Source organism: Labeo rohita, chromosome 10 (assembly GCF_022985175.1).
Source record: "Labeo rohita strain BAU-BD-2019 chromosome 10, IGBB_LRoh.1.0, whole genome shotgun sequence".
NCBI lineage: Eukaryota > Metazoa > Chordata > Actinopteri > Cypriniformes > Cyprinidae > Labeo > Labeo rohita.
Window position 1 is genome coordinate 29710450 of NC_066878.1, and position 15458 is coordinate 29725907.

Sequence of the window (15458 nt, forward strand, 5' to 3'; positions counted from 1 at the left end):
TTAATTTCTTTTCTACTGAAGAAAGAAAGACATGAACATCTTGAATGACATGGGGGGGAATTCTGGAAGTGAACTAATTCTTTAAGTTGGTTCATTTTAGATTAATTTCTCATACTGCAAATGGAAATAAAAACAGTAGTACTGTATGTATTACTCATACTACCTTCCAATTCCAGTGTAACAAATAAATTCAAACCAAAAGCTACTGTAATTTTTAACAAATCTGAAGGCATTTGAAATAAAATTGGATTAAAAATAAAACAAAATAACCATTTATTCTGAGATGTTAACTTGAAGGCATTCCCTGAATTAAACATGCAAAACCATTGATCAAATAATGGCAGGCTTGGTGAGCAGAAGAGAGTTTTCAAAACATTACAAAATCTTACCAACCCCAAACTTTTAAATGAGAGTGTGAATTAAAGTAGCTGGCAATGTACAGTATATTGCACAGAATGTAGAATGCAGTCATTCCGTTCCAAATATAAATACGCTGACGGACCTGAAGTGACTTCCTCTCCGTTCCCTGTCTGCCGGCCCTCCAGCTTTTGCTCCAGGCTGTTCACTCGGCTCTGCAGCTGGGCTTTGTCCCTCTCTAGAGACGTCACAGCCGACTGGAGCGTCTTGGCCATGGCATTTTCCACACGAAGCACTGCAATCTGGAATGACAAATGATTTTTTTCCCACATTACCTGACAATATTAAGTGTCAACTAAACAAATTTTTATATAAAAAAATAAACAACAATGACTGCTTGAGACAATAGAGTTTTAATATAAAAACTAATCTACTAAAAGCATTCTTTTTATCTAAGACAAATTCAGTCACAATCCACAGTGAATTAAACATACTTTAAAGAATGATCCAAAGGTTTAGCTAACCCTATGAAACCCAATAGTCAAAGTTCTTACCTCATTTCGTAGGGTCTCCAGCTCTTTGTCTTTATCAGACATCACTGCATTAGAGTTTTCCCTGTGAGAACAGATGAGAGTTCACTATAACTGAAGGCAGCCTATTGTAGGATTTACAGTCATGTTACAAAAGCCATATTCACTCTGAGAACATGCATAACACCATCTCCCAATGGAGCTCTGCAGATTAAAAGCTTACAGAAAAACATGAAAAAAAAAAAAAAAAGAACAGACATCTAGTGGGACTGCACAGTATTTTTAGGGTGGAAGAAAACAATAGATCTGAAGCCAAAGGCTTTTGCTAAGTACCATTATTTGAGCTGTTTGACTAAACAGCAGTCATGGAAACAGATCATCTCTCTAGATGTGGTAATCTTGGTGTATCATAAAACACTGATCTTGTAAAGAACGTGTACTGGCAAGCTTTTTTTTGAAAGCCCTCATTTCCCACGAGATGAAATGACATTTAAAGCCTCCAGAGTGTATGTGAACTCAAATCCAGCTCTCATTTGAACAATTACTAAGGCAGAGCTCCATTAAGCACCATTAGAAACATCTGTGACATGCTGTTTAGAATAAATTTGTTTTTTAAAAGCTTATGAAGAAAATTAAAGTAGAGTAGTTCAACCAAAAATGAACATTTGCTGAAAATATACTCGAAAATATAAGATGTTTATGAGTTTGTTTGCTCATCGGACCAGATTTGGAGAAATGTAACATTTGCTCACCAATTGATCCACTGCAGTGAATGGGTGCCGTCAGAATGAGAGTCCAAACAGCAGATAAAAACATTGCAATAATCCACAAGTATTTCACACCACTCCATTCCATCAATTAAAGGAGAAGTTCACCTCCAGAACAAAATTTTTCAGGATTTCTCTCCATATTGTGAAGTTCAATGGTGCCCCCAAGTTTGAACTTCCAAAATGCAGTTTAAATGCAGCTTCAAATGGCTCTAAATGATCCCAGCCAAGGAAGAAGGATCTTATCTAGCAAAACGATCTGTCATTTTTGAAACAAATTCATATACTTTTTTATATACTTTTTAATCTCAAACACTTGTCTTGTCTAAGTCTGCGTGAACCGTTTTTTCCAGTTCAATACGGTCAGTAGGGTATGTTGAAAAACTCCCATCTAGTTTCTTTCCCAACTTCAAAATCATCCTACATCGCTCCAGAAGTACCGACCCAGTGTTTACAAAGTGAATATGCAAAGAACATCAAAAGCCCTTTCCAAAAAAAAAAAAAAAAAAAGGGTAAAAAAGCGATGTAGGATGATTTTGACGTTAAAGAAAACGAGATGGGAGTTTTTCGACATACCCTAACTATATTGACCTGGATTACACAGACTACGCATGCGCATCGCAGAGACGAGACAAGCATTTGAGGTTAAAAAGTATATAAATTGTCAATTTGTTTTGAATATGACCAATCATTTTGCTAAATAAGACCCTTCTTCCTCGGCTAGGATTGTTTAGAGCCATTTGAAGCTGCATTTAACTTGCATATTGGAAGTTCAAACTTGAGGGCACCAGTGAAGTCCACTATATGGAGAGAAATCCTAAAATGTTTTCCTCAAAAAACATAATTTCTTTATGACTGAAGAAAGACAAACATATTGGATGACAAGGGGGTGAGTAAATTATCTGTAATTTTTTGTTCTAGAAGTGAACTTCTCCTTTAACTTGTTTTGAAGTGAAAAGCTGTGTGTTTGTAAGAAACAAATCCATTGTTAAGACATTTTTTTTAACTTCAACTTCATCTGGCTAAAATAGGAGTCCACAATAATGCTTCCTGCAGTGTCAAAGCTGTCTTATCTGAATCAGGAGAGAAATATGCACAGATCAGGCACTGGATTTAGATGCGAGAGGACAACAGGGGACAGATTTTTTTTTTACTTGAAGAAATATTATTTTGGATTATAAACTCAGTTCATAACAGCTGAGGTTAAAAACATCTTAATGATGGATTTGTTTTGTACAAATACGCTGCTTTTCACTTCTCAAGATGTTAATTGATGGACTGGAGTGGTGTGGATTACTTGTGGATTATTGTGATGTTTTTATCAGCTGTTTGGACTCTCAGTCTGACGGCACCCATTCACTTCAGTGGATCCATTGCTGAGCACGTGATGTAATACTACATTTCTCCAAATCTGTTTTGATGAAGAAACAAACTCGTCTACATCTTGAATGTCCTGAGGGTGAGTAAGCTTTAAATTTTTGCTTTTAAACCCACTTCCACTTTAAGACTTTCGTCTTGAATTGATTGAATGAACTTAATACTGAGTCAAAGACATGTGCTTACCTCTCTGTAATCTCCAGCTGGCTAGTTAGAGCTTCCTTGCCAAGCTGCCAAAAAAAACATGATACATGATAACTCAATCCCTCAAACTGACGGAGAATGCCACAGGGCAACACTTTTTAGAAGAGCTGACAGAAAACGTCTAAGTAGAGACGCAGACAGATAAACACCTTCTGCTGCGCGTGGACGTCCAACTCCTGAGCCAACGTCCCTTTGTCGTCCTGGAGCGACACCTGCCTCTGAGACTTCTGATTGGCTGACAGTTTTAGCTCCTCACTACACAGACAAGGAGAGATAAAGAGGGAGTTAATGCCCATACTGGTTAATGCCCATATCAGGTAGGACTAGAGTTTCTTGAGCAGCAATTCGGCATATTAGAAATGATTTCCGAAGGATCATGTGACACTGAAAACTGGAGTAATGATGCTGAAAATTCAGATTTGTATCAAAGAAATAAATTACATTTTAAAATATATTCAAACGGAAAAGTGTTATTTAAAATTATAATAATATTTCACATTATTACAGTTTTTGCAGTATTTCTGATCAAATTAAATACAGCCTTGGAACTTTAAAAGAGTCTTCTTTTGAAAACAGAAAAAATCTTATTAAATCTAAAATTTATAACAAATTAACTGGAAGTGATATTACATGCAATATTTGACTGCAACGTATAATAATATGTATCCAGTTTATGTGTCATATTTAATTTTTAACGTTATGTCAGTTTGGACAAGATGTTTTTTTTGTTGGACGATAAATGCAAAATAAATATAATTCATGTGATTAAAAAAATATTCTGCAGCATGTAGTATATATCATGTGCAGTGCATTAATATTCATTATGTACAATTCAGTCATTTGCTCATAAAAAGTATTATAAAGCACTATATATTATTGCATTTTTTGTCAAAAACAAATTTTGAGCATCAAATCCTGTTATCCTTCTAATTTCCTCTTAAGGGAATTCATCATATTTAATTTATCATCATATGCAAGACATTTTAAAAACCAAGCGCTTGACAAATAAGAGCGTTTGGTTACAAAAAGTGGTAGTAAAAACATGAGCTCCAAAAAAAAAAAACACTTCAGAAAGGTCACCGTCATCCTTCTCATGTGTAGCGAATGAGCCAATCTATTTTTACCCAGAGTGCATTATGATGCAGGAATAAATCAAATCATGCACGCTCAAAACTCAAGCAGAAAATCAAGGTGAAGTCTCTGAACTGCGGGAACAAATGTACAACAGGCTAAAAATGTTGTGTTTAATAAATCATAGCATATTTTTTCCATTACAAATATCCAAAAGATATAATATGATAAGCATGATACATATTCACGAGTGTCAGAAGATCAACAGAGTGTTATGAAAGAAACTCACTGCCGGATCTCACGTGGAGTCAAGAGCATTAGACGACCGGAAAAAAGCAGCTGTAGTTGGAAAGATGCGGTTACGTAAAACTCCCTGGAGGAGAGACGCTCACTTCTGAAACGTTCGGCTACGAATATCTTGAGTGCGAGAGTTCAAAAGAGGCTCGCATCACTGGAGCCGTCACTTGCTGGACGTGCCAATCAACAGCGGCTTGAAGGAGTGTGTCGGATCAGCTTGAGTTATGAAGGTTTTGAGCTGCGGTTTGTGGCGCTTTATTTTAAAGTCAGCATGAATTCAGAATGGTCCCCACTAGATTTTTACATCGCCAGAAATTTTCACTGTAGTTGTAAAAGAGTTTTGAGCAAAAGGTTTTTTTTTTTTAAATGCTTAAATTCAGTTTGCGAACAGCGCATTCCAAAATAAACTGTTAAAGCGGATTAAATATGAGTTTTTAACTTTTTTTTTTTAAATATTTCTATATTTTTTAATTGGTAGTCACCAAACCTCTTACTTTTCAGTTCCTGATGTATAAAATCAGGTTCAGCCCTATTTTTTTTTTCTTATTGATTATCCTGAATGTGAAACGTTGCAAGCCAGATTAAAACTCTTATTGCACATAAGCAAAATGCTCAGTGTGTCAGAACATGCACTGTTGTTATTCAGAAATTTTGAGCTAAATGTTTCTGCTTAAAATTAATTTTGCAAACAATTAAAAAAATTACAAAAATAATTAATTAAATCACTAAATAAATATGAAGAGTGAAAGCTATTAAATATGTTAATTGCAATTTTTAACTTTTTCTTTCCTCAGCAGGTGTCACCAAACCATTTGTTTTTCAAAAACTTTCATATACAGACACTTTTCACCATTAAGTCAATTCCTGACATATAAAATCAGGTTCAGCCCAACATTTTTTTATTTTTATTTTTATTATTGATTATCCTAAATATGAAATGCTGCAAGCTAAATTCAAACTATTATTGCTTATGAGTCAGTGTGTCAGAACATGCACTGTTGTTATTCAGAAATTTTGAGCTAAATGTTGTAAAAAATTACATTGCTAAATAAATATAATAGCAATTTTTGGAATTTATTTATTATTTTTTTATTTATTATTTTTTAAAGCATTTTCTCAGCAGGTGTCACCAAACCCTCTTATTTAAAAAACAAAAATTCTTATAAAGACACTTTTCACCATCCAGTCAATTTCTGGTGTATAAAATCACATTCAGCCCTACATTTTTTCTCATTAATTAGCCTGAATATGAAATGCTGCAAGCCAGATTCAAGCTCTTATTGTACATGAGCACAACCGTTTAATGTGTCAGAATGTGCATTGTTGTTATTCAGATATTTTGAGCTAAATATTTCTGCTTAAATGCTTAAAATTAATAAAAAAAAAAATAAATAAAAAAATAAATAAAAAATAAAATAAAATAAATAATCGGAAAATAAATATAAAATATTTTAATTGCAATTTTTTTTCTAGCACGTGTCACCAAACCCTCTTATTGTTCAAAAAACTTTATTATAGAGACACCATTCACCATCCAGTCAATTCCTGACGTATAAAATCAGGTTCAGCCGTACATTTTTTCTTATTGATTATCCTAAATATGACATGCTGCAAGCCAGATTAAAACTCTTATTGCACATGAGCACAACCGCTTAATGTGTCAGAATGTGCATTGTTGTTATTCATATATTTTGAGCTAAATATTTCTGCTAAAATGCTTAAAATTAATTTTGCAAAAAATAAAACAAAATAAATAAATAAATAAAATCGGTAAATAAACACTGAAAATTATAAAATATTTTAATTGCAATTTTTTTTTTCAGCAGGTGTCACCAAACCCTTTTATTTTTCAAACATTTTCATATAGACACTTTTCACCATCCAGTCAATTCCTGGTGTATAAAATCAGAGCCCTACATTTTTTCTTATTGATTATCCTAAATATGAAATGCTGCAAACCAGATTCAAGCTCTTATTGCACATGAGCACAACCGCTTAATGTGTCAGAATGTGCATTGTTGTTATTCAGATATTTTGAGCTAAATATTTCTGCTTAAATGCTTAAAATTAATTATGCAAAGAAAAAATAAATAAATTGTTTAATTAAATCGCTAAATAAATATGAAAAGTGAAAATTATGAAATATTTTAATTGCAATTTTTGGAATTTCTGTATTATTTTTTTAAAGCATTTTTTCAGCAGGTGTCCCCAAACCCTCTTATTTTTCAAAAAACTTTCTTATAGAGACACTTTTCACCATCCAGTCAATTCCTGACATATAAAATCAGGTTCAGCCCTACATTTTTTTATTATTGATTATCCTATATATGAAATGCTGCAAGCCAGATTAAAACTCTTATTGCTTGTGAGCACATCTGTTCAATGTGTCAGAAAGTGCATTAATGTTTCTGCTTACGTTTAAAATTAATTTTTAATTAATAATAATTAATACCAATTTAATTATTTTTATTTTTTATTTGTTTTTTTTTTTTTATTTTATATATATATATATATATATATATATATATATATATATATATATGTATATATGTATATATGTATATATATATATATGTATATATATATATATATATATATATATATATATATATATATATATATACATATATACATATATATCATTAATTATTAGTAGGTATCACCAAACCCTCTTATTTTTCAAAAACTTTAAAACTTCTCCTGAATGTGAAATGCTGCGAGCCAGATTCAAACTCATATCACCCACATAAGCACAACTGCTCAATATGTCAGAACATGCGCATTACGCCTGTTGTTATTCAGAAATCACAGCTGTTGTGACCATGTGGACTTGTGATGTCATTCTGTGACTCACAGATCTAATTTAATCACAACAGTGACGCCACCATGATACTTAAGCGACTAATTAAGATCAAGATCCTTTATAGCTCCAACAAAGCAGGCAATTAAAGTAATAAGATGCATTTGAAAGACATTAAATGCTGCTCCTTTTTAGCAGCTGTTGTTTAGTGGTCAGCAAACGTGCACTAGACAAGATCGTGTCATTTCCTCTCCAGCCTATTGTTTCCAGTCTTCTCTCTACTATCACTATCAATGAAAGTGTCAAACAGTCCTAAATAAATAATGAAGCAGTCAGTGAATAGAAAATACATAGGTGCATGTCAGCAAGAAACTCACATTTCTTTGCGGAGGCTGTGGATGTTCTGCGTTTCTGAACTCAGTTGCTCCTGATACTGAGAGTTCTGCTGCTTCAGGGCCTCAAGCTGGTGGACGAGATAAAAGACAAATAAATCCAATGAAAGTTTTAGGAAAACATTACACTGTTATGGACAAAACATATTGCGGTCAATGTCATGAAACCTTTCAAGAATATGTTTTTTGCATCACACATATTTTAGGAACATATATTTTCTTGTGTTCTTAAATTATTTTACTGATAATTAAGCACACTTTTTATTTTATTTTATTTTTTATTACTATTCCGCCAAATTTTCATAAAAATAATGCTATAGATATTTTAAATAGGCTTTGGTTTCTTTATGTAAAATATTTTATTTTATTGGCCCTAAATAGACTTTATTTTCTTTACACTTAACGTTTAATTTTCATTTTTATTCAGAAAAAAATAATTAATTTGAACATTAAAAATCCTAATTTTTATTATTGCAATTATGTATTATTAATATTATTAAATAATATTTATGCTCATTTACAAAAAATATCTTCATTACAGCATTAAAAAAAAAAAAGTAAGTAAAATATCCATTAGAATTTTTGGGGGAAAGCAGCGCTGTTATTGTTGACTAACTAATTACATAAATCAATTTTCAACAGGCATTCTTAAATTATTTTAATGATAATTAAGCACACTTTTTTATCTTATATTTTATTATTATTCTGCCAAATTTTCATAAAAACATATACTGCTAAAAATATGAGAGATTTTAAAGAGTTTCTTTATGCAAAATATTTTATTTTATTGGCCCTAAACTGACTTTATTTTCTCTATAATAAATATTTAATTTTTATTTTGAAAAATAAATTAATTTAAACTTTAAATTCTAATTACTACAAAAAGACAAAAACTCATTTTAATTACTACAGTGTAAAAAACATCATTATTAAAAAGCAGCATTGTAACTGTTGACTAACTAAATAATAATATTATATTAAAAACTTATAAAAAGTAGAAATTTACTAACTGAAAATGTTTAAGTTGAAATAATAAAATGACAAAAACTATAAAATAATTAACAAATGAATAAAAATGAAAGCTAAACAAAAAAATTACAACACCACATAAAATGACTCAAACTTAAAATAATAAAAAAAAAATTGTCAAATCAGACACCTCTCCTCAACTAGACACACATTAAAGTATTGTTTCTGTAGTACAAAAATTGCAAGTTACATGCTAAAGTTTAATACTAAGAGTTGGAACAAATACCTAAACCTAAGCATGAGTACTAATATTAGCAATGCTTTCTTTAGCAAACAACTCTTCATGTCATGCGAACAAAGTAAACTGCCAGTTTTTTGCAAAGTACAATCAATGAGAGCTTGAGAAGTAGTATCATATTTAGAAATAATGCATACACAAAAGCATCCGTCAGTCCACCACATCTGGTGAAGTCAGATTACTGTTCCCACGAGACCCATAATTCAATCCCATCACACCGGTTCTGGTTCACTGTAACTAACCGGTCTGCATCAGACCGAAGTGTTAATTACAGTCTTCAGCGCAAACGCCCACAACTGGCCGAGCCGATAATTAATATTATCTACATGCCAAAACCCAACATCAGTGTCTTATTATGAATCAACAGAGATTCGCCTGCGCTGATATCTCTGAGTGATTCAGTGTTTACATTCAGAAAGCTTGAGAGAATCAATGATGGAGGAATTATACTGTCATCAGAGAATGAAATGTCATCAAACAACCCTTTCATTCAGACCGAGACACGGGAAAGCATTTTTCAACTCAGTGTGCATGGCTTAACATCTCTATTACTCAGAGAAATAACACGCAAGAGATATAGTGACACAAAGTATTTTCTTTCCTTTTATGAATAAAAAAAATGCCCTGTATATTCTTTTTTTCAATTAGTAAAATCTCATATTTTTCTCAAACTTTCTTATAAGCCTAACAAATTATTGTAATTATTCAGAAGGAGAAGTTAATTTAATGCATTAATTAAATTAAAGTATCTGAGACTGTTTTTTTTTTTGTTACAAAAATCATACTGGGTTTCTAAAAATAAATATTTAGATTGTTTACAGTACTTCTACATAATGGAAGTATTTCTTGTACTTACTTTACTGCTCATTTACACGTCTTTATTACAGTATTTTTCTAAAATATCAGTAAACTATCCAGTAATTTTTAGGAAAAGTAGTGTTATTACTGTTAACCAAACCTAAAACTAAAATGATAAAAAATGTTTTGGTTACTTGAAATAAACCTAAAATAAAATAAATATAAATATTAGATAAATATTGATCAAATTATCATACTTATTTAGATAGAGAATTTAATTTAATTATTTTTTTAATGAACTAGTTAATTAGTATCTGAGGGCGTTTTTGGTAATAAAATCATACACATAGTTTCTGAAAATAAATATTTAGATTGTTTACATTACTTCTACATAATGGAAGTATTTGTAGTACCTACTTTACACGTCTTTGTTACAGTGTTTTTCTGAAATATCAGTACATTATCCAGTAATTTTTGGGAAAAGTAGTGTTGTTATTGTTAACCAAATCTAAAACTAAAATTATAAAAATGCTTTTGGTTATCTGAAGTAAACCTAAAATAAAATAAATATTAGATGAAAAATGTAAAAAAAAAAAAAAAAAAATATTAAATGATTATACTTATACTTATTTAGATGGAGAATTAAATTTAATTAATTAATTAATTAAATTAATTACTTAATTAGTATCTAAGGGTGTTTTTTGGTTATAAAATCATATACATAATTTTTGAAAATAAATATTAACATTGTTTACAGTACTTATACATAACGGAAGTATTTGTTGTACTTAATTTACTGCTTATTTACACATCTTTGTTACAGTATTTTTCTAAAATATCAATAAACTATCCAGTATTTTTTAGGAAAAGTAGTGTTGCTATTGTTAACCAAATCTAAAACTATTAAAAGTGTTTTGGTTACTTGAAATTAAACTGAAATAATAGATGTTAGACGAAAAATGCAAAATAAATAAATAAATAAATAAACTGTTAAAAACGCTTAAAATAAATAAATTATTGTACTTATTCAGATGTGGATTTTTTTTTAATGTTCACTGAATTCAAACATCTGAGGGTGTTTTATGGTTACAAAACTAATTATAAAATTATTTAAAAAAAAAAAAGACACTGGCTGAAATTCTACATCAATACATCAGGGGGAAAAACCAACAATAACAAACAGTGCTCACATTAAACCTCCAATCTAGAATTAAACACGCTTCAAATGCAACCAGGCACTAAAACATGCAAGATACTAAAATGAACTTAAACTGGAAAAAATAAGCCCTATTATCCAGTTACAATATCATCCTAACTCAATTCCAATATTTAAAAAAGAAAAATATTCCTAGCTAACACTCCTGAATACCAACATGGTCATCGATAGATAGTATCATGCATCCCTACAAAAGTGCACTACAGAAGAGCGATCTTTACCTGGCACAGAGAGCTATAAACGCTGCCCGTGTAGTTCTGTTGGAGTGCTGTCACATCCATGCTGCTGTGCCTTTCCTGTTTTTCCAAACAACTGTGCCCTATCAATAATACATCCCCCTATGGCCCCCTGCAGCGAGAGAGAGGCACGAGCTCTCGCTCCGCTGGCGTTCCAGCACACGCTCACGTTTGCGCAAACACACGCTCTGAAAAGCATCACACAGGGCAGCTTCATTATGTAAGGACGACAAGCCCCGCCCCTCTCGACATCCCCTGCTGTCCCCGCCCCCTCCTTCTGCTGCTCTCCGTCGTCCGCCTGTTCTCGTTTTAGATGCTCATTCATCCTGCATTAGCTGTTTCTACACGATGAGACATGTTTGTCTCCAGTGACATCAGAGAAATGGAAATCCTTGGGTGAGCAAAGCCACCGGTTTATTTTATGAATAAATATATAAACATATTAGAGTGATTTCTGAAGGATCATGTGACTCTGAAGACTGGAATAATGATGCTGAAAATTCAGTTTTGCATCAGAAGAATAAATTACATTTTATAATATATTAAAATCGAAACAGACATTTTAAATGGCAATAATATTTCACATCACTACTGTTTTACTGTATTTTTCATCAAATACACGCAGCCTTTGTGAGCATATGCATGAAAAATTCTTACAGATCTCAAAACTGCACATTTGTGCATTTTTTTTTAAAAGCTGCCATGCAGGATGTGCAAGACAATTCAGTCCTTGAATAACACATGCAAAAAAAGAATGAAATTCAGGCTAACCTAAATTAGCTCCGCTTTTTTAAACCTTAAGGGGACAAAAGTCCAAAATGAGGTCAAAATGAGGTTGTCTTTTTCAATACAGACACCAAAAATATATTTAAAGAGACAGTGCATCAAAAAATTTTAATTCTGTCATAATTTACTCACACTTACGTCATTTCAAACAATCTTTTTCTTCCATGAAAAACAAAAGAAGAACTTTTGAAAAATGTTCACGCTCTTCATTTTCATATTGCATCAGGTCACAGTGACAAATAAGTAGTCCATATGACTTGTGTGCTAAAATCTGAAGTAATTTGATATCTTGGTGTAAGAAATAGAGCAAAATTTAAAGGGATAGTTCACCCAAAAATGAAAATTACCCCATGATTTTCTCACCCTCAAGCCATCCTAGGTGTATGACTGTCTTTCAGACGAATACGATCTGAGTTATATTAAAAAATGCCCTGGCTCTTCAAGCTTTATAATGGCAATGAATGGGTGTTATTTTTCAATAATCCAAAAGAAGTCCAAAAAGTGTCCCACACGCCTGTGGGGGGTTAAAGAAGCGAATGTGCTTGTGTAAGAAAAATATCCATATTTAAAACTTTATAAACAGCAATCTCTAGCTTCTGTAAGCTCCGGTGAGAAGTGACGAATGCGGAAGCACAAAGGAGAGAGCAAAACAAAACACCGGTCACAAATTAGAAGTGCAAAATGAGGATTTGTAAAGGGAAATAGAGGATTTCGATATATGCCACGAGGACACTGGTATTTCCTTTGCTCCTGTAAATAAAACTTGGTTCTCGCAAGACTAGCATATTCTCACCGGAGCTTATGTTACACCTACGTCATCCACTGGAACACCACTCTCTTGTGAACTGATGCTAGAAATTACGGTTTAGAAAGTTTTAATTTCGGATATTTTTCTTACACAAATGCATCAATTCACTTTAGGAGGCCTTTATTAACCCCCTTGAGCCGTGTGGGACACTTTATATGATGGATGTATGCACTTTATTGAACTTCAAAATCTCAACACCCATTCACTGCTATTATAAAGCTTGGAAGAGTCAGGACATTTTTTATTCAACTCTGATTCGATCTGTCTGAAAGAAGAAAATCAAAAACACCTAGGATGACTTGAGTGTTCATTTTTGGGTGAACTATCCCAGAGTAAATCTCCTCTGCCATAGCACACCAAGTTACAGTATGGCTCCAAGAGAGTTGGAATATAGTGCAAAAAGAAGCTTGAGCATTCACCAAAACTCAATTTGTGCTCCATGAATCACATGGGTTTAAGAACAACACTCTTAAAAAAAAGGTTCCTTATTGGATAGTTGAAACTGAAAACTCATTTTCATCACATGCAAACACCCAATATAACCAAAGACTGAACCAACAACACCATCTCAACCACTGTAGGTCAGTCACTATAATACAGATGCTAAATCAAGCAAGACTTTTCACTTGAGATCCAGTGACATAAGAAAACCTGTTACTCTTTTGCGCACCGTATGTAAAAAGGAGGCAAGTCTCCCCCGGAGGCAAGTCTCCTCTGATAAGTGCAGGCCATCGGGGTGATTATGTAAGGCCACGTATGAGCGCACAGAACATGCTTTACATGCAGCCTGCAGGCGGTCAGATGTAGAGGACTCATGCATGAAATTAACAGTGTGTCTGAACAATTATGTCAATAACAGGACAGTTACACAATGAAAAATCTCTGCTCGCCTTTTAAGTAAATGTGTTTATTTAGCTCTATTCTAGATGTAGATGACTTTCATTGTTCATCAGAACAGATTTGGAAGAATGTACATTACATCACTTGCTCACCAATGGATCCTCTGCAGTGAACCGTCAGAATGAGAGTCCAAACAACTGATAAAAACATTGCAATAATCCACAAGTAATCTACACCACTCCAGTCCATCAGTTAACATCTTGTGAAGCGAAAAGCGTTTGTGAGAAACAAATCCATCATCAAGGTGTTTTAACTTCAAACCACTGCTTCTGGATAAAATATGGGTTATCTATTCTTAATATTTGCTTTTTCCAGTTAAAAAGTCATCTAACACATCTAACAGATCAAGCGACGGTTTCAAGAAAAAAATTCCCCTGACAATGGATTTGTTTCCTATAAACATGCAGGTTTTGACTTCACAGGATGTTAACTGATAGACTGGAGCAGTGTTGTTTACTTGTGGATTATTGTGATGTTTTTATCATCTGTTTGGATTCTCTTTCTGACAGCACCCATTCACTGCAGAGAATCCATTAGGGTTCCATTTTAGAACCGGTTCCAAATTTCCAAGAACTGGGTATTCGATAAGACGTGCATTTCGGTTCTGCTTAACGATTCCTGCATTCGCATTTTAATGTGATTTTAATGTTTAAAATCAAACGATTTAAGCACAGGAGGGGAAAGAAGTTGTGCACCGCTTGTGTGAACAGCGGCCCCGGTGCGGGTCCCGGCCTGTGTCCGTTCTCAAATTGTTCCGTGCATTACCACTGCAGAAAAGGTCGTTCCGGGCTGGATATTACTTATTTGACATTTACCGCACAATATGCACAAAAATACGTCAGTATATCATCATAAACACAGCCCTTTTTTGTTGAAAGTGAAAGTAAACAGACAAGAAAGAAAACGCATGTGTAACAGTATTTTTAGATCCATGTGTGTTCAGCGAAGTGTTCAAAGAGAAACAGCCTAATCAACGTGCTGCCTGTAATTTACGTTAATCCAAAAACAAAAATCAATCGAGATGGCACGAGATCTCGCGATCTTATTCCTGAATGACAATAATTTATCTAGTGGGACTGTTCGACATCGCGAGTGTCAGTGAGGCGTGAGAAGCACATTTTGTCGCTCCCCATGTTAGTGAATCAGAAGGTTGGGGTAAATGTGAACACAGAAAAAGCAACACAAACAGTCTTTTCAACCACATTATAATCATTATTTCTGTGTTACAGACATTTAAATAATAGAAGTACTGGGATAAAAGTTTATAGTTTGGGAATAAACATTTATCGTCTACAGTAGCGATCAATACGAAAGTATCTTAACACTTGTTTGTATAGTAACGCTGATCCTCTTCCGCCAGGTGGTGGCAACAACTGCCCATTTAACTGCCCATCACTGAATCATTCATTCAGGAGATTTCAATGTTAAACAAGTCTTAATGAAGTAAGACACTGACTCCTCCTTCATTTAATGTTTTTTTAAATTATTATTTTATGTTTTAAATGATTTAACCAATAAACAGTTTGCCAGAACCACTAGTAAGTTAAGTTATTTTGTTCAGTTTTCTAATCTTTTTTCTCCAGAAAAAAGTGAGAGAATCATGGTCTTCAATTTATTAAAAACAACTAGGATTCTCAGTTTATCCAGAATCG

The 15458-nt window shown here is 32.9% G+C and overlaps 1 protein-coding gene across 1 annotated transcript in view; it reads right to left on the reverse strand.

Moving 5' to 3' along the window:
- The window catches only part of clip1b (CAP-GLY domain containing linker protein 1b), a 34383-nt gene that overhangs the window by 4343 nt on the left and 14582 nt on the right, over positions 1-15458 (reverse strand). The window contains 5 exon segments of the mRNA XM_051121456.1: positions 503-659; positions 912-972; positions 3218-3261; positions 3385-3490; positions 7781-7866. Coding sequence (XP_050977413.1) covers positions 503-659; positions 912-972; positions 3218-3261; positions 3385-3490; positions 7781-7866 — 454 coding nt within the window.